The 26,138-nt window shown below is 34.3% G+C and overlaps 2 protein-coding genes across 2 annotated transcripts; both read left to right on the top strand.

Moving 5' to 3' along the window:
- The first annotated feature begins 248 nt into the window (after window positions 1-248).
- LOC125682714 (uncharacterized) lies at window positions 249-1,708 on the top strand. The gene is made up of 2 exons (XM_056146702.1): window positions 249-883; window positions 1,395-1,708. Exons 1-2 carry the CDS (start codon window positions 430-432, stop codon window positions 1,451-1,453), a joined length of 513 nt encoding a protein of 170 aa, XP_056002677.1. The 5' UTR covers window positions 249-429; the 3' UTR covers window positions 1,454-1,708.
- A 1,006-nt stretch (window positions 1,709-2,714) lies between these two features.
- On the top strand, window positions 2,715-5,658 carry LOC125662357 (DNA polymerase III PolC-type-like). The gene is made up of 5 exons (XM_056147774.1): window positions 2,715-2,866; window positions 3,069-3,272; window positions 4,170-4,362; window positions 4,932-5,066; window positions 5,219-5,658. Exons 3-5 carry the CDS (start codon window positions 4,209-4,211, stop codon window positions 5,656-5,658), a joined length of 729 nt encoding a protein of 242 aa, XP_056003749.1. The 5' UTR covers window positions 2,715-2,866; window positions 3,069-3,272; window positions 4,170-4,208.
- The last annotated feature ends 20,480 nt before the right edge of the window (window positions 5,659-26,138 follow it).

Here is a 26,138-nt window from a genome sequence, read left to right as displayed (position 1 = left end):
TTTGACACACCCCGTTTAAAGTTACGCCGTCACGACAGTTCGTGGGGAGGAAATATTTGTGGCTTAGTATAAAATATTCTGGATCATGCACTACATCTCTCGAACGTTTTGTGAAGTTTTAGAATCTAGCATAGGTACTGAAACTCAGGTTTATTTTACCCCTCTATTTTAAATATTGGATATGTTTAAGGTATCTGATGTACAATTGAGCACGAGAGCTCGGTATTTTCCGGAATGACCTCGGTAATATTCGGAAAAGAGCATAAATCTTTAAAATCAACATTATGAACAAATCTAACATATTGGATAGTCAAACCTATCAAATAAATGTTTGATTTTGTGCTTTAATAAAATTTGTAATCGTTTAAATTAAAATCTCTTTGTATGACTTGTATGACGCGACGTCGTTAATATAAACAGTTTTTAAAAATGGCGGCCGCCGTGAAACGAAACAAGAAAGGTCGATTTAAAAAAACCGGTACGGTACGGTCAGTAAATGTTAATGAACTTACTCTGGATCATAATTATGTGTCAGGACATTATTGTGAAGGGGAATGTTGTGAGGTGTGTTTTCCCGGGATGAAAACGTTGATAAACAGTAGAAAATTCAGTTCTACGGGGTGGAAGAACGGTCGACGAATCGTTGAGTGGTCGTCAATTATAGACGCACTTTCCAGTTGTCAACATTGTAAATGCGGGCCTCTTTATTTAACTAAACACACAGTTAAGGGCGAGATGAAACTGGGACTAGGTGGATATCTCTATATCCAGTGTACATTCTGTCTCCGGCTGAACAGGATACCGTATGGGAAGACCCACAGAAGTGAGAAACAAAACGACAAGGGGATGCCAAGTTTTTGCATAAATACTAAAGTCGGCGCAGGTATGTTGTCGTTTTTTAAAAATATAATTTATCTATAAACGAATTATATCTTATGAAATACATGTAGCATTACATTGTCATAAAGTTTAGCAAGAATTATTTTATACTATAGAGATTTTGAACAATATTGTCAAAATGTATTTCATAGCAAATCCAAAATGCTTGGTAAATGGGCATTGTATCATAATATAATGGACAAGTAGTTTGTAAAAAAAATTACAATACATTTACAGGTATATGAAAAATAAAATAATTACTGTTATCTTTGAATGTGTACATATGTATGTTTATGTGTGTATATATATTTATGTGTGTGTATGTATATATTATACATGTATATATCATCTATACAATTCACTGTTATTGTTGATACAGAAGGTGCACAGAGTAATTGCAAGTGTGAATGAGCGAGTGTAGATTACAGTTTGTATGTATAAATGTGTTAAAAATACAAAAGTGAAACATAAAAAAAGAAGAATTAATCACCACACAGTACCATGTTATATTGAAGCAATGATAGACAGTGTTGGTGGACCCCCAGCGGATGAACAACCTGCTTACCACCCTTGACCTTCCCTTCATAAACAACAGAAGTTTGAAAACAATGGAAAGAAGAGCGGGCCAGTTCATCGAGAAATATGCAGAAGAAAACATGAAGAAAGAAAGTGCCATGGCCTATGAGAAAGAAATGATGTAATAAAAATTTAATTGCTATTTTTTCTTTAAAAAAAATAATTATGTTCATTCAATTTGATATAAAAATGTTTATAAATATTGATCATGTAAATCTTTAAACTTGGTTGTTTTAGAGCTATTTCACAGAAAGAAGAGGATGTCAAGGAGGAGTTTAACGACTTAGGGGTTGCTGTTATTTCAGATGAATTTCATGGGTAAATTTATTATATATCTATTTTGATGTTTATGATAAGTGTATTTTAGTACATGTAAAATGATTAACACCATGTGTATTAGTATTATGAATATTGTAACATTTTAATTTTAATTCTGCACAGGGATGTGTCTAGACTGGCAGACCAAAGTACATGCACCTCTTTTGATTCTCCAGGTGATGGAAACAGGTAAAGATTATTTTCATTACTACTTTTTTAAAATTGCACATGCATTATATTGGCAGCCATTATTATCAATGACAGCTGAAATATGATAGTGAACGAATCGATTGGAAATAACATTGTAAAAGCAATGATAACAGATTATGTCGAGTGAATATTAAATTCCAATCTTACATCTAAACTTCCAACTGCCCCTTTGCTTAACATGCAGACACTACATCATCATTTTTTGTGCACAATTTGCATCATGACTGGATGTAAACAATATATCACCGAGATAGCTTGAATGTCTTTATACATGTAATGTTACAGAGGTGGGCTTTTTATTAAACACAGAATTATACTGAATTATTGTGATAGAACAATTTTCAATTTCTAATATGTCAGGATCATTCGAATTATCTTTTAAATTTTGAATTCAGTGCACAATCCTATGTTCACAGTAATCTCAACAATGACACACAGAGTGTAGAAATGTAAATGCATGTTACAAATGCAGGATTATTCCAGCCTGCCAGAGGTTCATGATGAGATACTTTTGACCTGGTGCCGCGTATATAAGGGACGTTGACTGAGGCTCTAACTTGTTGGAGTAATGCAGGATATATATCACTTTAGGTTGTTTTTTTTTATCCAGGGTTCTCATTTTTCCATGTTGACATGATGAGGGGTGATTGATTATGTAATATTTTTATAACATAATATTTTAGCTCTAAAGGATCCAAACTTGAGCAGGCTACTTATGGAGTGATTCTGGATTCCAATAAAGATGTCACTTCTTATGATGCCCACAGATCAAAGAAACTGCATCCAGCAGTCAAGAAACTCTCTTTCCCTCCTAAGTCCCGTAAAGGCATGACAGTTTGCATCGACCATGGATGGCAAAAAAGGGGGTTTGACAGTTTAACAGGTATATATTTGACAAAGTTTTGATTTTTTAATTATCAAAAAATAATGAATGTTAGTCTAAGGGTTGGTTGTCTGTGTACCTTGTGAAATTATTATGACATTACTTCAAGCTAATGTCAAGTTATGCAGAATTTCTAAAAACATGTAGCACCACTAATTTAATTAAATCCCAAAGTAATAAATAAATATGGGTTTTCTCCCAGGGCATACATTCATGATGAGCAAAGAAAATAAGGTTTTGAAGGCAGTTGTAACACACCGCACTTGTGGAGTATGCAAATGGTGGAAGAGAAATAGACCAGAAGTAAAAGTTCGGGAACATCGTTGTGTGTGGAATCACAGAGGATCTGCCAGGGCCATGGAGAGTGAAGCAGGCCTGAAAGCCATCAAGGATATGATCCAAGAAGGTACGCCTGTAGATGTAATAGAGGGTGATGGTGATAATACTCTTGTGACTCGTATACATAAGAGTCTTGGAGTGACTGTTAAGAAAAAAATTGACAGGAATCATTGCATAAAAAACATAGTCAAACTTCTCTATGATCTTCGCAATAGGAAGGATGTTAAAATCAGTAATATGGTAATTCAGCATCTCCATAAGTGCATAAAGTATGTATTTAGTAAAAACCAAGGTGATGTAGATGGGATGCGTGAGAACCTACAGGCACTTATACCTCACCAGTTTGGAGATCACAACCATTGTCATGCTCGCTTCTGTGGTTACAAGCGAGTAGGAAACACACAGAAATATGCACACAGAAGTTTGCCATACAAAGCATCACTTAGTGACCCTTTACTACGTGAACAACTTGATTTACTTTTTGAACGAGTTATTGCTAAGTCTGCCATGTATGTTGACCTTTGCTCCAGTCAAGCATGCGAGTATGCAAATCGTGCAGCGATGCTGAAGGCCCCTAAACATTTACATTATGGGGAGAGTGAAAGCCTAGATTTCCGCATTCATGCAACAGCAGCCAGCATACATATTGGAAGGAAATATCTACTTTAGCATTGAAGTTTTAGTTCCAATGATGTTTCTGTTTTGGGTTTTGAGTTGTAAGTTCATTTCATTTGAGTTTGCTTACTCTTTTCAAATTATTACTAACTTTGTGGTGTTTTTTATTTTAACACATTTTATTATTCAAAAGTAAATTTTATTAATACATGTATATACAATGTAAATACACATGGATTGTCTTTTAAAAATATTTTTAAAGCTGTATTATCAACGTGACATTGTCTGGTGACTAATTGAAAAAAAAAAACTATTATGGAAATCTATATTTTTATTTTAATGATTTCAGGTTTTCAGTAAAAATGGGCTTTCCCCTGGTCACTTCAACATGAAGTTCTCCAACAAAGTGGATGAATACAGGGTGAAACGAAGGGAGAAGATGAAATTGCCAGGGACAAAACGCAGACGTCTTATCCTAAAACAAGAAAGAGCAATGCAAATGAATGCATCCGAGGCATCTGAGGGGTCCACCTATCAATCAGGTTCACTATTCACTATTTTTCCCTGCAAAATGATTTTCGCTTACCTGAGCAGAAGGCCCAAGTGAGCTTTTCTGATCAAAATTTGTCCGTTGCCTGGTGTCGTCGGCATAAACTTTTCACATTTTCATCTTCTCCAGAACCACTGGGCCAATATCAACCAAACTTAGCAAAAATCATCCTTGTGGAAGGGCTTTCAAGCTTGTTCAAATGAAGGGCCATGCCCCCTTCGAAGGGGAGATAATAAAAAATAGGATGCGGTCATTTAAAACCATCCTCTCAAAAACCACTGGGCCAAAGAAGTTTACATCCTGCCACAGTGCAGATTCAAATTTGTAAAAATCATGCCCGCCCCCGCCCCCTGGGGGATATGTTGGGGCCAAAATAGGCACCAAAATATTACATGAATACAATGGAAAATATTTAGACATGGGCTCAGGTGAGCGATGTGGCCCATGGGCCTCTTGTTTTTCTGCATTAACTCCCTGGAGTTAATTAGTTTATATCTTAGATAGAAATCAGGACAAATAATCATTACATAATAACTAAATACACAGTATTTGTATTTATAGAGATTGGTTTAGGTACAGAGGCTGACATTGAACAGATTCCGAATCCCATTCCCAAGCCAAATTTTGGTGCTGTCCAAAAGCTGAAGAACATGGAGGCAAAGTACATTATATTTGATCTTGAAACTACAGGCTTTAGTAAGTTCTTTAATAATTTTCCCTTTTTTCAGACAAAATGTGATTGCGGATATTACAGATACTAAAATGAATATCTATATACCCGGTATATGTACTTTTGCTTTCTAAATCATGATCATGAATCAAAATAAATGTGTTTTTCTTTTTAAAAGTCAGACAAGGAGCTATGCCTCATATAACTCAAATTGGCGCAGTGGAGATAGAGTCTGGAAATGTGTTTTCAACTTATGTTCAGCCAAAGATTCCAATAGAGCCCGGAACAGAAGAAACAACAGGAATAGTATGTGATGGGACCTCTGTATTTGCACATGGATCCAAAGTTACTGCAGTCCCCATACGTGAAGCGATATTGAACTTCCTCAAGTGGCTAGGTACATTTGGCAAATATGGAATTATACTGGTTGCTCACAATGACCGTGTGTTCGATTTCCGTGTCCTTTCCCATGCCATTGACTGTATTGGATTACAGGAAAACTTTCTAGAAATAGTGTCTGGTTTTACTGATTCATTGTCTTTGATTCGTTCAAAACATAAGAAACTTGAAAAGTATTCACAGATTTTTTTAGCTAAGCACTTCTGTAATGAGACTTAGTCTGCACATGATGCAGTGGAAGATGTGAAAATGCTCTCAAAAATTATATCAGTTGCTGTTTCACAAAGTGAATTGTCAAAAGCTGCATATGATGCAGAAACCCCTTTTCTTCAAGATAAGTTTAATTCCGCAAAAACATTATATCTGCCATCATTGAATATTCTGGTTGGTAATGGTGTTATGAAAATGAACATGGCAGAGAATGTTGCAGGCTCCAGACTTGGCCTGCATCATCTGAAACTAATACATAAGCGTTCTGGTGAAGATGGTCTGTGCAATATTTTTTGTGACCAAACCTCTCGTGGTAAACCACGAGTTACGAGTGATTGTAAGGTTTTGGATTATGTAGTACCTAAATTATGTCAGTTTTTTTCACAATAGAAATGTTGACTTCTACTACTTAGAAGTTACTTTATACAAACTTGTACAGTGCAATGATGTGTCTTAGACTCAGAGCACTTTTATGTTAACTTTGTGAGTAAAATGTCCGGAGTTTACACATCGATAAATCTTCAAAAAGAATGTTTGATTCTTATAATTCCAGTTCATTCACTTTATTAACAATTGCAAAAATTTGAATAGTTTCCCCGCACTATGTTATTTGTTTTCAGGTGTGTTTGAATACATTGCGTTTTCGGATTTATTGATGTGTAAACTCTTGTTCAGCTTTATTTTTGTCCAATCAAAACAATTGTAATAAATAACATTGGAATTATTTTAAAGTATGTTTTATATGATTAGATTCCTAAATTGTGCCATTTTTTATCTGTTTAAAGCATGCTGCTGACCAAGAATTTTTAGGTCACCCTAGTCACTCTCAGATGAACTAGTGTTGTTGGTCTTTGTTCGTCGCCATGTGTTGTCGGCTAACATTTTTACATTTTTCATTTCCTCTTGAAAACATAGACTAGGCTAATGTTACCAATAGGGCTGTGGAGTGAAAATCTATTATATTTCATAATTTTATTATTATATTGAATCAAATTCTATAAAATCTTTATTTTCAGACAAGTGTGTGGATAAAATAATTGCGTGGTCTATGTATGGGGTATGGTACTCAGGTGATCGTTAAGGCCTGTGGGCCACTTGTTTATTACATGTGCATGTAACCAAATTGTCATAAATACTGTTATTCATTTTGTGCATATATGTACATGTGTATCCTGAACCAGAAAATCATGAAATTAATCATACAATACAATTGAGACATCTCGACTTTTCTTGTTTTTAAAAATGTGTGTGAGGGGTCGTGTGTGTCTGTAAGGGGGGGGGGGTTAATTTTTCTAATTGATTTTATAATTGAATGCAATAAATGAAGCAACACATATTCATATTATGCCTGAAATATTTTGCCTATCATTCTAGTCCAATATATTTTTCCAAATATTAATTTCAAGCTGACTTTTTGTTCATTTTTAAAGAATAAATGCGTTTTTCCATGTTATTTTCAAATGGCTAGAGTTACCTCCCTTTAGTGTTTTGGCGGGAAAAATGCTATTTTTAGAAACTACACACCTATACCTATCTAATGATGATATGAAATATATACCTTACCAGGCATAATTTTTTCGTCAATTGTACATCAGATACCTTAAAATCAAAACGTGATTTTGAAGAACTTCATTTTTGAATGGGCACTTGGAATATGATTCGGATTAACAGATGTTGACTTTTAGGGAAAGTTATATAAAATATAACAGCAATAATGAATCTTACAACCAAAGAAATTATCACATGTTGCGGGCGCTGTTATCAAAGTATGTTCAAGTACCCTGTGTGGTTACCAAATCAAGTGTGCTTTATTAAACATGAATGGCTATAATACATACCCATTTGTTCCGACGGTCAGATAGTTCGACGTTCCGGTAGTCAGACGGACCTGTAGTCCGACGATCCGATAAGCCGACATGTTGACCATCATCAAAAATTTTAATTAATAGAGTTAAAATTTATTCATTTCAGTCATTATTTTATGGAAATTACCAGAAACCTCCAAAATCGGCACGGCCTGATTGTAAATCGTACAATAAATTTCTGACCAAAATCATTCAAGTGTGAACTAAATTAGATAAACCCGGTATTTATGGAAATTAAAATTGCTAACTGATGAAGTACAGGTAAAATATGTCGTAAATTACCCTTAACATTACAGAGAAATGCAACATTTTTTTTTCACGGACGGACAAACATCATCAAGCTTTAAGCAGGATTGATTTGAAATCCGGCCACAACACACAACTTCCTTATTAAATAGTGATTGCCTTTCAATGTTACATGTATGTTTAAGTCTCTCCGTGTCTTACTTTCCGATATGACAATATTCTTACATCATTTTGAGATCTATCTGGCTAAGTATTTGTGTATGAATATGAACTTAGTAGTCTATGAAAGTATTATCAAGATCATGAGGCATGATATTTTGGCCCATGGTGAAAGACTGCTACACGTGTTGTAAGTTTTAATCTATATAATGAATCAAAATAAAATGAATGTTACAATGAGCTGTCGCGTACAGAAAGTTAAATTTAAAAAGATAAACGTGTTCACATTAATGATATGATTTGGCAAAAATAACATGCATTCATACATCCATAATACTTGCAATAATAATGTATGTTGGCAAAAGAAGGAAATAAAAGAAAAAAGAAGCCTAAAAGCAAACAGAGTAAACAAAGGAAAAACAGAGTCCCGGTGTCGCTATCCATGTGAGTCAAAACCTTATAAGAAGTGAATTAATTGTAGAAGTTGTTACAATAAGGCGTGCAATATACCCCAATTAAAACAGAATAGAAATGAAATATTATGCTGGTTAATATCCCCTCTATAACAAGTTGGAATAAAAATCAAAATATCATTAAGTAACCGATTGGGATTGCAAATTACAGTGCCATTCCATTAAATGGCGTCCGTAACGAATAAAATGTTAACACTAGTTTATATCAAACTTATTTTCAGGAAATGCCGCAATTACATATTAAGATAATGTCAGCTAATACTGTAAATTTTTGTAAGTTTTTCGTAAGACTTTTACTGACCCCCCCCCCCTTCTCGGTTTTCCGCTGTAGGACATCATTCTCCCCACTATTACCAGATCCAACTTATCAGAATGCCTGTTACTCAAACACATGACTGTGGTATAAGCTGATGTTTGAAACATATGAGGAATGCTGTTTTAAAAACAACTTTCCATTCCTCAGCTTTCTTACTGAAAATAAGAATTATAACCAAATGTCCCCTTATTATGCATTGTTTTGGAATATAATTAACAGATACCAGTGACTAACAAATTGATCAGAAATGTAACATTACACAAATATTGTTGTTTTTTATGTCAATACAGTGATTAAGCCGTTTGAGTAGTACAATATTCACGGAGCCCAGAGGACGAGGTTAATACTATACTTTGAAGATGACTAATTCATCGTATTGACTGACAAAAACCCAGCAACATCCATTTTATTATATGATTTCATGATTAAATTATACAAGCTCATTAAGTTATCCATGCCATCTTACTTGCTGACATACCGGCCCGTCGGACTATCGGACCGTCAGAATACTGGTCGGTCACCTTTTGTTTTCATGCATCTTGCTGAACTGATTTTGATTACGATTTATGCCGTTTACCTGATCACGACAAAGATATGGACCGGATGTGACCGGTTTATAGAGGGTGCTTACTCCTCCTGGGCACCAACTTCCACCTGTCGTATGTCTGTGTTTGCCCAACTCTTTAGTCTGTATGCCTTCAGAGTTATGAGATCCATAACTGTTCGACATCTTCAACATTGAAATCCTTATACATAACGTATTCTCTCTGGCAAAATACTCATTACCTCTACAAATCGTAATATCATATCCGGCAACATTCAACATAGAAATATAGTTCTGTGAAAAGTGAAGCTAACGAATAGTGATCAATCGTATAAACCCTATAAGGAATAATAAATAGAGAATTGGGCAAACGTGGACCCCTGGACACACCAGACTTGGACAAGGTGCTTAGGAGAAATTTGCATTCCATGTCGACCGGTCACATCCGCCATGAACCGTCTATCTTGATCAGGTAATCGGAATTGTCCTTAGTCAAAATTAGTGTGTCAAGAACGGTCTAACAGTCGGTATTAAACACGTCAGACAGCATTCGATACAATGCTTGGTTATATATGCAAACTAAATCATCATAACGACCATAGAGTTTTTGAAATGGTGATTTTAAAGGATACTGTTGAAACCCCTGTACCATCAACTTGTTTGTCAGTAGCTCTCCTTGATTTATCAACTGAACAAGTGTGGAGCAAGCACTTAAGTATCAAATTGCTTGAGGTATATTGACACCATATGGAGATGAGAATGGAATATTGCTACATCCTGTTTTTCTACGAGTTAAAAAATAGGGGTTCTCTGAATTTCGAACATTTTAAACAAAAGTGACTACAGGTCCATCGGATGAAACATTTTTTATAGTGACTAAGTTTTTTGGCGATAAGAGAACTTATGCATATTCTGTTATTTCTACTAACTCTCTTTCGTTTTGATAGCAACAGATTACTCAGAGCATGACGTAGTAGTAGACAAATAGGGTGTCACATTTAAAGTCCAAAATCAGTCCCCTTGATAATAACAAAATTTGTATTCAGGTAGATGAGTAGTTTTATTCCAAACGTTTACCCCTACGTGTAAATCAAATTGGTTTTGAATTTCTGACTAAGCGATATTGTATTTTAAATATTAGTATGCTTTGGTTAGTTTGGGTCTAGCAGACACACGTAACATTACATCACGTATCTGACGATTATCAACATTGTATGCTAACGTGTTTGTCATATTGCTTCAGACGTAGTCTACTTTCACACTTCTGAGGTAAGATGATCTACTTCATTGCTGATATTAATTTCATTTTCCCCATAAAATCCCCAAACGTCTTCACTTACAATTTGTGTTCGCTTTGTTGAATGCATTATGTATATATTTAAGTGCAGGCCATGTATGAAACTCTAATGAGTATACAAATAAAACGACGAATATTAGTAACAATATCAAAGGAAATCGTGTCAATTGTCATACATCAACATGCGTGTTGTGTAGTAAGAAATATAGATGTACACGTGTTTGTATACACGGAGTGTTCTGAGATCATGGAAATATAAAGTAAGACGTACTTGTGAGAGGTGAATATAATGACCAGTGAGTATGTATAGTGTATTATGTTTGTAATACACGAATGTACAGTGTAATGGTGGTACATTAATATTCACACTAAGTTCAGGTACAATGCAAGTTAACAATATGCATATTTCAACTGGTACCACTTGATTTTGTAGATCACAAAATTATTTATAAAGAAATCAAGAAGAAACGGAATAGTTGCCTGTGGAAGCAAGAAGTAATATTCCAAATGGAGCTAAAGTGCTCATGTCGTGATCCATAAATAATGCTTGAATCAGTCGCGATGTCATTAGTCAAAATCGCCTAAGAATAAGTAGGGAATAAGCCAGCCAGTATTTTACCCTAGGTAGGTTGTATTGACAAACAAGATCGTTGTCACATTTAAAATTTAAAATAAAAAATGTTCCCCGTTCATTCATAACCAAATCTGTGTCCAGGTAAACAAATACATTTTATCCCAAACTTTCACCCATATGTTTAAGTCGGGTTTGAAATTACCGACTAAATTAGATTATTTATAAAACTTTCAAATTTCTTCACTTGCAGTTTATTGTTGATTTTGTTGTGTACAATTAGTTAAAGTTTGAATATTGTTAATTTTACAAGTACTGTGTTAATTTTGACAGTAGTGTGTATATATTTTAAGTATAGAGTATGTGCAACACTCTCATCCGAATACACGTGAAGAGAATTAGTTACAATGAAAACACATTGTCAATCATCATACACCAGTATCAGTATTGTGTAGTAAGTAAAGTACATGTACAGGTATATGTATATACTGAACACTAAGTATATGAAGTAATTAGTATAGTAAAAGTACATATATGAGTATATACAGTGCACCGTGGTTGTACTACAAAAATGTATAGTGTAGTAGGGGTGCATACATATGCGCACTAGGTTGAGGTACATGTATAATGTAAGATTATATAAATATTGCATGTAGTTGAGGGTAACATTGAAAATTTTGACCCCAAAAAACCCATTGTCAACCGAGGGGTGAAAATTTCAACGTTACCCTCAACTACATGCAATATTTTTTTTATTATACTGAATGTTATGCAAACTGGAAAGCAGAAAAACTTACGTCTGTTGACATTTCATCAATCACTGTCATGTGATATTTCGTATTTCGATGCGGGTACTCGCGTTTATTACAAACGCTCAAACGACGTCGTCTAGCAATCTACGGCGAACCGTCCGAGCATAAATTTGACGCATGTGATATTTTTTTTATAATATCACCCGTTGTCAAGTACTGTTACTCGTTGCTAGATACTATCACCCTGGGACGCGTTTTTTTTTTGTTCTCAGAGGGTAACACTATGTTTTTTCCAATGCTTCTCGATCAATCAGGTTCGAGTATTTTACATGAAAGTATGATAAAACAATATGTATATTTGAAAATGTGCAACTTGATTTTATAGAACCTTTAAATTAGTTGTAAAGGAAATCAGGGAGAAATAGGAAGTAGAGTGGGAGCCAGTGGGAACGGATTAGTATTCCAAACGGAGCCACCATTCCAACTGGAACCAGTGTGTACGGCTACCATCCACGTGATCCATAAGTGAGTGAAACAACTGCAGTGTCATTAAAATAACAATTATGAAACTGAGTTTGAATTATATTCCATTGTATTCTTGTAATGATTAGAAACGAAAGTATGTAAAAATAATAAAATAATAAATATGCAAAGTATAACACTATCTGCTATATTCCCTGACAACAAAACGTGACAATCGTTATAACCACCATATAATGCTGACGAGGCAATTGAATCCACTGCACCATCAACTTGTTTGTCAGTAAAAAAAAACCTTGTTTGTCAGTAGCTTGCCTCAATTTAAAAACTGGAGAACAAGCTCTCACGAATCGAATCAGAGAGATGCAAACAACATAGGCAGATGATACTGGAACATTGCTACATAAATATGGAAAGTTGACGATGGAGAAGTTTTATAGAGTACTTTCACCAACACATTTTTTAAGAGTTTTGCTTTCTGAAAGCCATGTCTTTTACAGACACTTCTCATTATTCTCCTACAGATAGGGCACCTCCAACAACTACTGTATATTTTCCTAACCATTATATACCAGATTCACACATCACACCGTTAGGTGTATATACTTATATTAAGCAATACACAAACACTATAGCCTACATGTAAACAAGGGAGGAAATTTGGACTGCGAATACATGTTTATCATATATATATATATATATATATATATATATATATATATATATATATATATATATATATATATATCTTCACCTTGCATATATATATATATGGTGTTTCGTTCTACATTTGTTAATTTTCAGGAAGCTTAACAACATGTATTATTACTACAGAGTATTATTGCATACATGCTTTTTTTAAATTTGACAAGCACAGACAACAAGAAAAAGAACAAACGAATGAAAACAACAAAATTCGTAAGGGTGTCTTATAATGTCTAAAATAAAAAGAAATTCCCCATTTTACTTACTCCGTGGGGATAGGGTTGGACGTATGATTGTGTTACTATTTGAGGACTCGAGCGCTTGATTAAATTATCTTAATTCATTAATACTGTGAAAAATAAGGGAGGGGGCACTCCCCAATATATATCTGATTGTTTTACAAACCTCAAAGTATTGCCATTATGAAAGGTGATAACTATCTGTTGTGATTGTACGTGCTTGGCTATTTGTGATATTAACCATAATCCTAACCCTAAACAATAATTCAGAGTATGGGAGGTATAAGTCAGGAATAAAACTAATATAACCTAAAAACCTTACAATTGTATTCCTAGGGCACATATCAACACATATTCAGATATCTGTGTTTTTTTCTTCGGTACGACGAGATGAAAATCATGCTGATGATATGTTAACTTTCTTTATAATGTCTATTTTTATTTCAATCACCTTTCTATGGATTTTTTTTTGCATACGTTAAATGACAGTTGCCTCAGATGTTGCACAACCGGCATTCGTGTGTCATCAATTTGTAAATTTAGACGGAAATCTTTCAATTTTCCAACACTGTAAAGTAAATACTCATATCCCTGCATCATGGGTACATTACTCATTGTGTGATCTGTCAACCTAAACAATGGTGTTGTCGTTTAGTACAAAGAAATCAGCATTTACTTTGTTCTGAAGAAATTCCGTCATTGCACGAAATTACCCCTCCATTGTCAATGGACTCTCTAATTCGTGCGGTTATAAATTCTTGGAGAACTTTGAAATAGCAATATTCTTATTTTTTGTCCTCGACGACCTTCTATCCAGCTCGCACCGGAGTTATTTAGCATTGGTTATGTCCGCCTAGATTCACATACATCATGACATAGATATTCAGATTAGATTTAATTGACAAAAAATCAATTATCACATTAACGGCTTGTAATTAACACTCTATTAGGGTGTTCTGTGCCGTTTAAGGGTGTACTTGATGTCAGTACAGAGTATTTGGACTGCGTTTTTTTTTTTTCAATTTTCGAAGGGAGGTATGATGGACAAGACGTGAATATGTTTTGTCGGCACAGCTACCTTGCCTTAGAAACCCAGTATAAATTGTCCCTGTACTTTTTCAAACAAGCATTTGGACAAAGACGCAGATAAACTGCGAGTAAATTGTTTTATCGAAGCTACGCACTATTACATATAGGGTTACTGTATATGCTTTCCATTCTTGTCTCAAATTCATTACACACTCGCACCAATTGACTTTCACCTTGTAACAACATATAAGTAGAACTTGTGATCGCAGTTTCTAGCAACTGGTAGTTAAAAAAAAAAAGAAATTTAAAGATAAAAGACAATTGAACTTTCAATGATAAATCATAAAATATAATATTTTCCAAATTTGTATTGAATTATAATGCTTTCATTTTTTAAGGAACGCGTACGTAAGAACAACAGCACGCCGCGCTCCCACTTCTTAAGTAACAATGTGTAGATTTAAAAAAAAAAGACTAATAAAATAGAATGATTTAAAAGTAATGTGATGTTCACTATAAATTTGATCATTCTTATCTATTTGTTTATTTTTTTTTTTCGAAATGCACCTGTGACAATATGCCTAGTTGTCAATGATGCGTAATCGTATCATAATATAGGCCTATCTAACTTATCCAAAATAAAATTAATAATAGTTGCACTGTTTATTTCAGAAAAGCAACAGCGCTATTTACAGTTGTTTAAAGAAATGGCATTGTCAAATAATGTTTAGACCGTGATCCCATGTAAACATTATTTACTCGGAAATGCAGAGTTCATACTCGCTTTCATCGCTACATCCGGATCGCTATTTGTATGCACTGATGGCTAAATGATATAAGGCTCGGGAAATTTGTCAACATGGAAATAAATGTTATCCATAAATAAATTAGTCTTCTAAAACCCGATTTTTTAAAAATATCTAACACTACTTTTACAAAAAGTTGATCGACGAAGGTCGCATATGATGTCATTGTACCACCTCACTACCTATCTAATTAAATAGGTATTTTTTTTTAAATAGGGCTTAGATTTAAGTTCGTACTGTGGCTAATTATAGCAATACTTCAGGGAACGAACTTTTACAATTAATTTCTAGACACAATGCATACAATTCTGTATACTTTGAAAACACAAGATGTGTCCTTTATTGTGATAATGCTATAGATAATAACATCTTTTAAGATTGTCAAATGTCAATGTGGTGATTATCGTTACCAGAATAAAAGTACTGCATTCAATATAGAAATATATACATGGGCATATGTTATAAAAGATAATTTCTGATGTTTTAGTAAATCAAAATACACATTGTTGCATTTCATACAGCGGCTATTTTAGTAAAGGGATATAGTATTTTGATTTCCGTTTCTTTTCAAAATTGCAAATAAAGTATACTTACAGTTTCTGTAAGTTCAGGAGGTTGGAGAATGCTGTCTGTGGCATTTCTTTTATTTGATTGTTATATAGATACCTGAAAGAGAAACACATGTACGTAACTACTACCAGTACTGCCTCTGATGTAACTGAATTAATGCGTTCAATACTTGTAAAAATAGTTTCGAAATTGATTCATAAATCTTTGTTCTCCCTGAAATGAGGTTAAAGCATGATTACATAGCTAGATACTTTAATGATAAACATCACAATGAAATTGAAATGAGCACCATCGCATGTGTTCATAAGAATGAGTGTTTGTCTGTTTATGAATACGCACAGTCTCACCATTTCAAACAACAACATACATTAGGCATACCTGTTTTACTTTATACTTGTTTTGTTTAATTACATTTACATAAAAAACACTAACACAATATCATATTTGGTCTAGACAAACGTAAAAAAACTGCGGTGTGATTAAACTTGGATTTTTGGAGGTATTTCCTTGTCAGTCTTTACTGGCATGATATCTATACGTATTTGCGATTGTTTCATTGTGATTGCTAGCATAGGCGATACACACAACCACCTTATGAAAAGCGAAAATAACGAACAGTGATCAATCTCGTAACTCATATAAGCAATGCAAAATAGAGAGGTAGGTAAAATGGATCACTGGATATACCAGAGGTGGGATCCATCATAGCTTCTTTAAAGTAAGATCACTGTTTGATTTTGGAATTTTCTGGTACGTTCTTGTATGTCAAAGACATGTAGCGAGGACGTATTTGCGGAGCAATTTTCATTTTCTAAAAAGGTTATATGAATATCTTCTCACATGTTGTTTGTAGTAAGCTAGCGCTTGATTATCGATTTGTTCCTTGCCTTTAAAGATATATTGTAATGAGAGTCACATCACCAGACTCAAACGTAAACGTATTACAGTAGCAGTGGCCCTTTTTCTTGTTTTGAATGCAGCTTTGCAATTTCTTCACATACTTTGAGAAAGCTACAGTATTGCAATTGATTTAGTGTTATTATTCTGTCAGTAATGCCGTTATCGAAATATCATCTGAACAAGATTGAATATATGAACATAGCTACTACTGATAAAGCTTACAAAATCAATCGTAAAAAAGCATCCTTTTGGGTAAAACACCATGTTAAGGTAATCGTTATGTATTACACCATTCCTGAGGAATAGTTCTCCTATAACTACCTAACACAAATATAGGTTCTTTGGTGCATGCTATGATTAATTTATGGAATTAGGTGTGTCCGTTTGAGCATGGTATTGGACATACTACCGTGTATACAATTGAACCATAGCTAGATTTATTCAATGGGAATTCGGACCCCCAAGAACAAAAATACATTAGATTAGATACTTCTGACATGTTATCTATATTTTTAACTTATTTCACTTTTGTTTTCAAAGATGCACTCTCATATTGAAATACAATCTGTGTAATTTACCGTGATATTCGTGCATGCTGTGCAATCTTAAATCATAATATACTGAAGTGACACAAACTAACTACTAGCGGTTGCAAATGAATTATAACTTGTCACATTTACTTATGTACTTATTTTTTTTTTGTATAGTTATCCTTTCCAGGGCCTCTTCTATCGGTTCATATATTTACACCGTATGGTACCCCTTTACCTGTGTTTGATATAATTGGGTATTGGGTTTAGCCATATATAGTTCTGTGAAAGGTGAAGCTAACGCATAGTGATCAATGGTATAAACCCTATAAGGAATACTAAATAGAGAATTGGGCAAACGCGGACCCCTGGACACACCAAACCTGGACAAGGTGCTTAGGAGAAATTTGCATTTAATGTCGACCGTTCACACCCGCCATGAACCGTCTATCTTGATCAGGTAATCGGAATTGTCCTTAGTCAAAATCAGTGTGTCAAGAACGGTCTAACAATCATTATGAAACACGTCATACGACATTCGATACATTGCTTGGTTGTATAGGCAAACTAAATCATCATAACTACCATAGAGGTTTTGAAATGGTGACTTTAAAGGATACTGTTGAAACCCATGTACCATCAAATTGTTTGTCAGTAGCTCCCCTTGATTTATAAACTGAACAAGTGCAGAGCAAGCACTTGGGTATGGAATTGCTTGAGTGATATTAACACCATATGCAGATGAGAATGGAATACTGCTACATAAATATGGGAAGTTGACCATGGAGAAGCTGCTCTCATTCCGTTTTTCTACGAATTAAAAAATGGGGGTTCTCTGGATTTCGAACATTTTAAACAAAGTGACTACAGGTCCACTGAATGCAAATTTTTATATAGTGACTAAGCTTTTTGGCGATGCGAGTGCATATGCATACTATGTTATTTCTGCTAACCCTCTTTTGATAGCCAAAAATTGCTCAGAGTATGACGTAGTAGTAGAGAAAGAGGGTGTCACATTTAAAGTCCAAAATGAGTTCCGTTGGTGAGAACAAAATCTGAATTCAAGTAGATGAGTAGTTTTATTCTAAACTTTTACCCCTACGTGTAAATCGTGTTTTGAATATATGGCTGAGCGAGATCGTATTTTAAATAGTGGTATGCTTTGGTTAGTTTGGACCTAGCAGACACACGTAACAGTGCGTTGCGTAGCTGACGATTCTCAACATTGTATGATATCGTGTTTGTCATATTGCTTCAGACGTATTCTACTTTCACACTTCTGAGGTAGGACTATCTACTTCATTACTGATATTGATTTCAATCTTTTATCATAAAATCCCTAAACCTCTTCACTTGCAGTTTATGCTTGCTTTGTTGAATACACTATGTATATATTTAAGTGCAGGCCATGTGTGAAACCCTGAGTATAGAAATAAAACGATGAGTATTACTAACAATATTAAAGGAAACCGTGTCAATTGTCATACATCAGCATTCGTGTTGTGTAGTAAGAAATGTAGATATACAAGTATTTGTATACACTGGGTGTTCTGAGAATATGGAAATATAAAGTAAGACGTACTTGTGAAAGGGGAAGATAATGACCAGTGACTATGTACAATGTATCATGTTTGTAATACATAAATGTACAGGGTAGTGGTGGTACGTCGATACTCGCACTAAGCGCAGGTACAGTACAAGTTAACAATATGCATATTTTAACTGGTACCACTTGATTTTGCAGATCACAACATTTTTTATAAAATCATCAAGGACAAACAGAATGACTACCTGTGGAAGCAAGAAGTATTATTCTAAATGGAGCTAAAGTACCCATGTCGTGATACATAAATGATGCTTGAATCAGTCGCGGTGTCATTAGTTAAAACTATCTAAGAATCGGTAGGAAATAAGCTAGCCAGTATTTTACCCTATGGTAGGTTGTATTGGTAAACAAGATCGTTGTCACATTTAAAGCAAAAACTTCTCCGTTTATTCATAACCGAATCTGTGTTCAGATAAACAAATACATTTTATCCCAAACTTTCACACATACGTTTAAATTAGGTTTGAAATTAGCGACTAAGCAAGGTTTATTTTTAGATCCTAGTATTCGAAATAGTTTGCGGTTTTTGCTTTGGTCAGTGTGGGTGTAGCAAGCACGAGTAGGGTTCTTTACATTGCTAGATATTCAGTTTGTTATTTTACTTCAGGCAGATTCCACTTTAGTACTTCTGAGGCAAGCTTATCTACTTCATTTTTTTATATTAATTTCATATCAGATTATCTATAAAACTTTCAATTTTTTTCACTTGCAGTTTATTGTTGACTTTGTTGTGTAAAGTTGGTTCAAGTTTGAATATTGTTAATTTTGCAAGTTCTGTGTATAGTTTTAAGTATAGAGTATGAGTAAAACTCTCATCCTTATACAAGTGACGAGTGTTAGTAACAATGAAAACACATTGTCAATTATCATACACCAGTATCTGTATTGTGTAGTAAGTAAAGTACATGTACAGGTATATGTACATACTGCACATTGAGTATATGAAGTAATGAGTACAGTAAAAGTACATATATGAGTATATACAGTGTACCGTGGTTGTAGTACAAACATGTATAGTGTGGTAGTGATGCGTAAATATCCACACTTGGTTGAGGTACATGCACAATGTAAGATAACAATATGTATATTTGAAAATGTGCAACTTGATTTTATAGATCCTTTAAATTAGTAGCAAAAGAAATCAAAGAGAAGTAGGAAGTAGTGTGGAAGCCAATGGGAACGGACTAGTATTCCGAGCGGATCCACCATTCCAACTGGACCAAACATGTACAGCTACCATTCACGTGATATATAAGTGGTTGAAACAACCGCATTGCCATAAAGTAACAATTTCAAGACTGGGTTTTAATTATATCCCATCGTATTCTTGTCATAATTAGAAGAAAAAAAATGTAAAAATGATAAAATTGTAAAGTATAACACCATCTGTTATATTCCATGAGAACAAAACGTGGCAATCGTTATAACCATCATATAATGCTGAAGAGACATTTGAAACCACTGCACCATCAACTTGTTTGTTAGTAAAAAACAACTTGTTTCTCAGTAGCTTGCCTCAATTTAAAAACTGGCCATATGGAGAACAAGCTATCACGAATCGAATCAGAGAGATGCAAATAAAATAAACAGTTGACAATGGAACAATGCTACATAAATATGAAATTTACGATGTTGAAGTTTTATAGAGTACTTTCGCCAACACATTTCTTAGAATTTTGCTTTCTGAAAGCCATGCCTTTTACAGACACTTCTCCTTCTTCTCCTACAGATAGGGCACCTCCTAAAACTACTGTTTTTATCCTAACCATTATATATCAGATTCACACATCACACCGCTAGGTGTACATACTTATATTAGGCAATATACAAACATTATAGCCTACATGTAAACAAGGGAGGGAATTTGAGCTACGAAAACATATTTATCTGAGATATATGGTGTTTCGTTTTACATTGGTTATTTTTCAGGAAGCTTAACCACATGTGTTATTACTACAGAGTATTAATGCATATTCACGTTTTCAAAAAAAAAAATCTTGATAAGCACAGACAATAAGAAAAAGAACAAACAAATGAAAAAAAAAGTTCGTAAGAGTGTTTTTTACAATGCCTCAAATAAAAAGAAATTCCCCTATTTTACTTAAAGACACATAGTTCAAATAAAAACTTCTCTTAAACATTTTAATTTCCCTGACCACTCCATTTTTCCACGAGGGTTGATATTCTAGAAAACAAATACTGTCATACAAACAATACAACATTAAACAACTCTTTTCATAGAGAACAGGATCACTGGATCAGAAATTCAAACACTGTTATTCCTTACGTATGCAATGCAATGATGATAACGAAAATGTAGGGAATTCCACTAGTCCACAAAGAAATAACGCCCAGAGACATAAACGCAGTCTTTAGCTCCGTTCATATAAAAGAACAAGTATGTACGATGTCACAGTTGATTCATTTTTACTTTACGTGAACAGACACTTAGGTCCACATGGTCTTTGCACACAACTTTGCTCTTTTCAATGGGGAATTTTGAATATGGTGGTTAAAGAAGCAAAAGGTAGTCTATACTTGGATTTTTAACACCAGGATTTAAACTGAAACCTATGATTAGGGATGCTGTCCAGCATATACCTTAAAAACATATACACATTCATTACGAATTGCCGGGATTATTCACATTCCTATAGACACAATACCTTTAACACACAAGACAGACGTTGTTTCCTGCACCTTTCAGACGCATACAGATATATTGAATATGTCTCAGAAAAAAATATGATGTGGGTTATAGATATGCACCGAAACGTTGCCAATGTGTGTGCAAAAAGATATTATCTATGCACATAAGTGATTTTTTGAAAACCTTAGTCTTTAAAATTAGGGGCGGTTTCAACGTTACAGTATAATACGGAGATAAATGAAGAGTGGTTTTTTATCATAAAGGGATGATATATAATTATTTGGCAAGCATTTGACAAAAACATGTTTCATGTGTCACTTGATAAAGATAGTAAATAACGACAACATATGTTGACACCTTCTCCTTGATGCAAGTATGAGAACATGTAACGTAGTACGTTCTGAGGTACTTTTCCATTGTGACTTCAAATGGTGGAAAGTGCACAGAGTCACATTTATATCAGCGCTGCTCTTGTTTTCTCTCTCGTTTAACCTTAGTAAGTTGCATCAGGTTCTACCATACATGTATACAATGTAAATAAACACATGAAAATAAAAGAAAATATCATTCACACCGTGTCATCATAACAAAATGAAACATAATTAGCTAATACCATGTTACTGGTAGAAATCTGAATTGGTCTGATCCCTCCCCTTTCCCATCCCTCTTCCCAACTTTCTGATGCCCCCGAAATTCAATATGCATAAACTCAGATCATTGTCACACGTTTACATCCATGGATACTCAATGTACACTGAATTCATCATGGATATGTATAATACATCCGCAAACATCTCATTCGTTCTCCAACCGATTTCTTTCTAAAGTTTTAATCTCCTTACTCCATCCCCCTTTTTAACAAAATATATACTTTAATTTGACCTCAGGTAATAAGAACGGCTGTGGGGGATCGATGGCGGATTATCCTAGTGACATGTAAAAATCAAACAAAGGCTCCATTTTGGGAAAACGGAAACTGTGTCTACATCTGATTGTGACGTAGGTCTAGTATAGATCTACTTGAAGTCATCAAAACTTCAATGTTTTACTGTTCAATATACCATGCCAATTCCTTTAAAAACCCGATTATAAGTTAACACCCACATTTTTCGTGTATCGTGACCAATGATAACCCGCCTTTAAACATTTAACAATATATATCATGTGGAGTGACATCTGCAGTGACAGTGTTCTGATACTACCCAATAAAAGGTGTTTTGATAATAATCACAGCCAATGCTTACCAGTATTTATTATATCTTGAGGAAGCCCAGTATGACAGAGTTTTGAAAGCATTGACCTGTACACAACTGCTACTTTCTCGTAAATCATATTTAAAGAAAATCCCATGAACCATGCAATTTTGATATAATGGCATTTTTCTCTCTTTTTCTCTCATTTTCTCTCCTTTGTATACATGTATTTAGATGTACTCATTCAGAAATCACGCAACATTTTCCACATCAGTTTCTAAAATGTATAACATATTGAAAGAAGTGTAACATTAATTGGTGATAGTTCTATATCTATAAAAGTTATGATTAATTGAGCATATGACTGATCATAACAGACATAAAGAAAGTGGGCTGGATGTAGACGGTGTTAGCTACAATCTTAAATCATATACTGAAGTGACACCAAATAACTACTAGCAGTTGCAATTGAATTATAACTTGTCACATTTACTTGTGTACTTGTTTAAATTTGTATGTATAGTTATCCTTTTCAGGACCTCTTCTATCAGTTCATATCTTTACCCCGTATGATACCACGTTTACCTGTGTCTGATATAACTGAGTTCTGGGTTTAGCCATTCATTTTACACTCATGCTGCACGGAATTCATGTTTGATTGGTGTTCAGGTATTTTGGGGTATAGTTTTTTGTAAAACTTCATTAATAATACAGACACTTGGCTGTCTGAGGTCACTTTTCTATAACTATTAATGTGGTGTTATGTTTTCTATTTCTTACGTGTTGTTAATTTTATGGTCCTGGAATAATTTTGCTCAAATTTGTGTTTTCTATTCTGTTAAAAAACTAAAGTTAATACATTGTGTTATGTGTTACTTTGTGTATTTCTTTCATTGATATGTGTTTTCGTAATGTGTAACCATGAGTCCGTATTTACTTTTGTATATATTATATGTTCCGTATTTGTAAAGTATTAAGTATTATCAAGTGTGTATCATTTAGTTAAATAGCATTAAGTTCAAGTGTAAACGTAGCGCTACAAGTGGAAATATGTGACCATTGCCTTGCTAACTTAATGTGTGTATTTCTGATTTCCGTGCAAGTCCCAAAATATTCCTTTGAAACTGTGTCCCGGACCTGTGCGTGTGCCTGAACTCTGTATATCCTGGAAATGTGTTTCGCAGAACAGTATGTGTGTCCAGGAACTGGGTTTACCCCGGACCTGTGTGTCCAGGAACTGTATGCCTGTATCAAAACCAGGCATAACATAAATAGTGTATACCTTTACTGTAACTAATATATATAACCAATTTTGCCTTTTATTTTGTATATGGCCTCGGATCGTCTTGTTACATGGCCACCGGTTTTCAGTTTCCAATAAATGCATGGCATGATACAGGTTGTGACTTGTATTCAATTATTTCATTTAATTTTGAGAATTTATCAATCTGTGACATATATTTTTTGGAATATCTAAAGGTCAAGGCCACAACAGAAATGATTACAAAGCGTATTAAAACTGGACACAACATTAGACTACCGTTTTAAAGTAATATCCAGAAACAAGGACATGTAACGTCGTTTTAGAAAGGGGGATCCTATCTCGGAACGGGGGAAAACAAATAACACGTAAAGACAAAAAAAACCCCCAAAAACAATGGTGAAATAAAAATACATGAATGCAGGGGAGAACTTAATAGATAAGAGAAATGGTGTACATTAACATATTTGAGGACACTTCACATATCTGTATATGATTACTGATGCTCTCTCTCTCTCTCTCTCTCTCTCTCTCTCTCTCTCTCTCTCTCTCTCTCTCTCTCTCTCTCTCTCTCCTTTTCTGTAACTCACTTACCCTATCTCTTTCTCACTCTCTCTGACAGTGCTTTACAAGGTACATACAAGTATTTAATTGCTTCATCATATCACAATTTCAGAAATTGAAGTCAGAAGGGAAGTCGAGACAATTTGAGTGGATCAAGACCCCCCCCCCCCCCTCCCTACCCACACACACATGGACAACATTTAACGTTTTTGAAGATCGGATAATTTAAGTATCATTTCTTGTTATTGTTTTATTTTCTGCTTGTCAAGAACATGTTAACTTTCATCATGTCCGTTTATTTTTTATTTTTTTGATACATTGTAAGCATAAGTAATGATAGCACGTGGCTGCCAATCAGCTGTTGGTCTTGTTCACCATTCGATGTCTTTTTTCGTAAATAAAAAAAATATATATAATTGGTCCCTATAAGCTCTGTCTACAACAATGACCAGTGTATAACTTGGGTATTCCATTCAAATGAAAGGGTTTTTGTCACAACAGTGCAGTTAGGGGGTGGGGTCAGCTAATCCAGATGTTTGAAATTAACAGAAGTGTTTTACTTCTTGCGAAAAGTGTGATATATGTAAAACTTATACGGTACCAATTTTGATGCACCAGATGCGCATTTTGAAAAATAATGTCTCTTCAGTGATGCTCAACCGAAATGTTTGAAATCCGAAATAACTATGAAGTTTTAGAGCTAAATATAGCCAAAAACAGTGTGCCAAAAAAGTGAAGCCAAATTCGTCCAAGGATAAGAGCTATGCATTAGGTCAGCATAATATACGTATGATATTAGACAAGATATTACATCATACAGGCCCATTAGATATACGTCCCACTCTTCGCAAGAAGTCAAACACTTCTGTAAAGTTCAACTATGTAGACTCTCTAGCCATGATGTATTCTATTGTGCCAAACATCCTTAGCATTTTTCATGGAATATACTTGTTGTACATAGACCATTGTATTATCCAGATTAGATATAAGTTTCGGTCAAATGTAATTGATTTAAAATCATTTGATGGAAACATTTTTGCTTCTATTGATATATGTAATAGATTAATTCCCATTTATTAATCATCGTCATTGCTTTAATTTATGTATTGGATCAAGTTAATTCGTTTTGATCGATATTAAAATATCTTTTTTGAAATTCCACTTTACCATCACTATTTAGTCGCCGCAATATTTCACACATCCTGCAAAGTGGTGATACCCGCGACGAAGCCCACGGACGGTTTGTGTATTGGCAAAGAACAATACAAAGATTTGTGTAACGTGTAGTCTGTAACGTTACCGAAAACACTCAATTGATTGGTCCTGTATGTTTGAATGGTTGCTTCATGATTAGCTAAAAGCAGAAAAATAATCAGCCACAATTCGAGATTTAATCCGTGTCTGTTTTAAAAAAAATACATATTCATTGTCTTGTTAACTCCACTAACAGAACTGGTTGTCCCACTCTCGTTGAATTTGTTAAAAGGCACTACAACGAATAGCTTCCTTTTCATTTGTTAGATATATCATTATCGATATCAAAATATTGTCTAGGCGAATGATAAAAACATAAGATCTAAGATAAATATCAAGATTCTATAAAATACATCAAAACCAAATAACACACCATACTTTATCCTGTATTTAAGAATCCATGCTTAATAAGCGAATTAGATAAGTTGCATACTGAACGAAAAATAAATATAACGATCAGTGATCAATTTCACAACTCC

Source organism: Ostrea edulis, chromosome 8, assembly GCF_947568905.1.
Source record: "Ostrea edulis chromosome 8, xbOstEdul1.1, whole genome shotgun sequence".
In the NCBI taxonomy this organism is placed as follows: domain Eukaryota; kingdom Metazoa; phylum Mollusca; class Bivalvia; order Ostreida; family Ostreidae; genus Ostrea; species Ostrea edulis.
The sequence above is the reverse complement of the archived record's forward strand: the minus strand, read 5'-3'. Positions and strand labels throughout refer to the sequence as shown.

What these genes read in the sequence shown, in the direction of transcription:
- LOC125662357 (XM_056147774.1), top strand. Translation starts at nt 4,209, where the DNA reads ATGAAGTTCTCCAACAAAGTGGATGAATACAGGGTGAAACGAAGGGAG. An exon ending in GGGGTCCACCTATCAATCAG is followed by an intron (nt 4,363 to 4,931) that starts GTTCACTATTCA and finishes TTGTATTTATAG; the next exon opens with AGATTGGTTTAGGTACAGAG. An exon ending in TCTTGAAACTACAGGCTTTA is followed by an intron (nt 5,067 to 5,218) that starts GTAAGTTCTTTA and finishes TCTTTTTAAAAG; the next exon opens with TCAGACAAGGAGCTATGCCT.
- LOC125682714 (XM_056146702.1), top strand. Translation starts at nt 430, where the DNA reads ATGGCGGCCGCCGTGAAACGAAACAAGAAAGGTCGATTTAAAAAAACC. An exon ending in AAATACTAAAGTCGGCGCAG is followed by an intron (nt 884 to 1,394) that starts GTATGTTGTCGT and finishes GTTATATTGAAG; the next exon opens with CAATGATAGACAGTGTTGGT.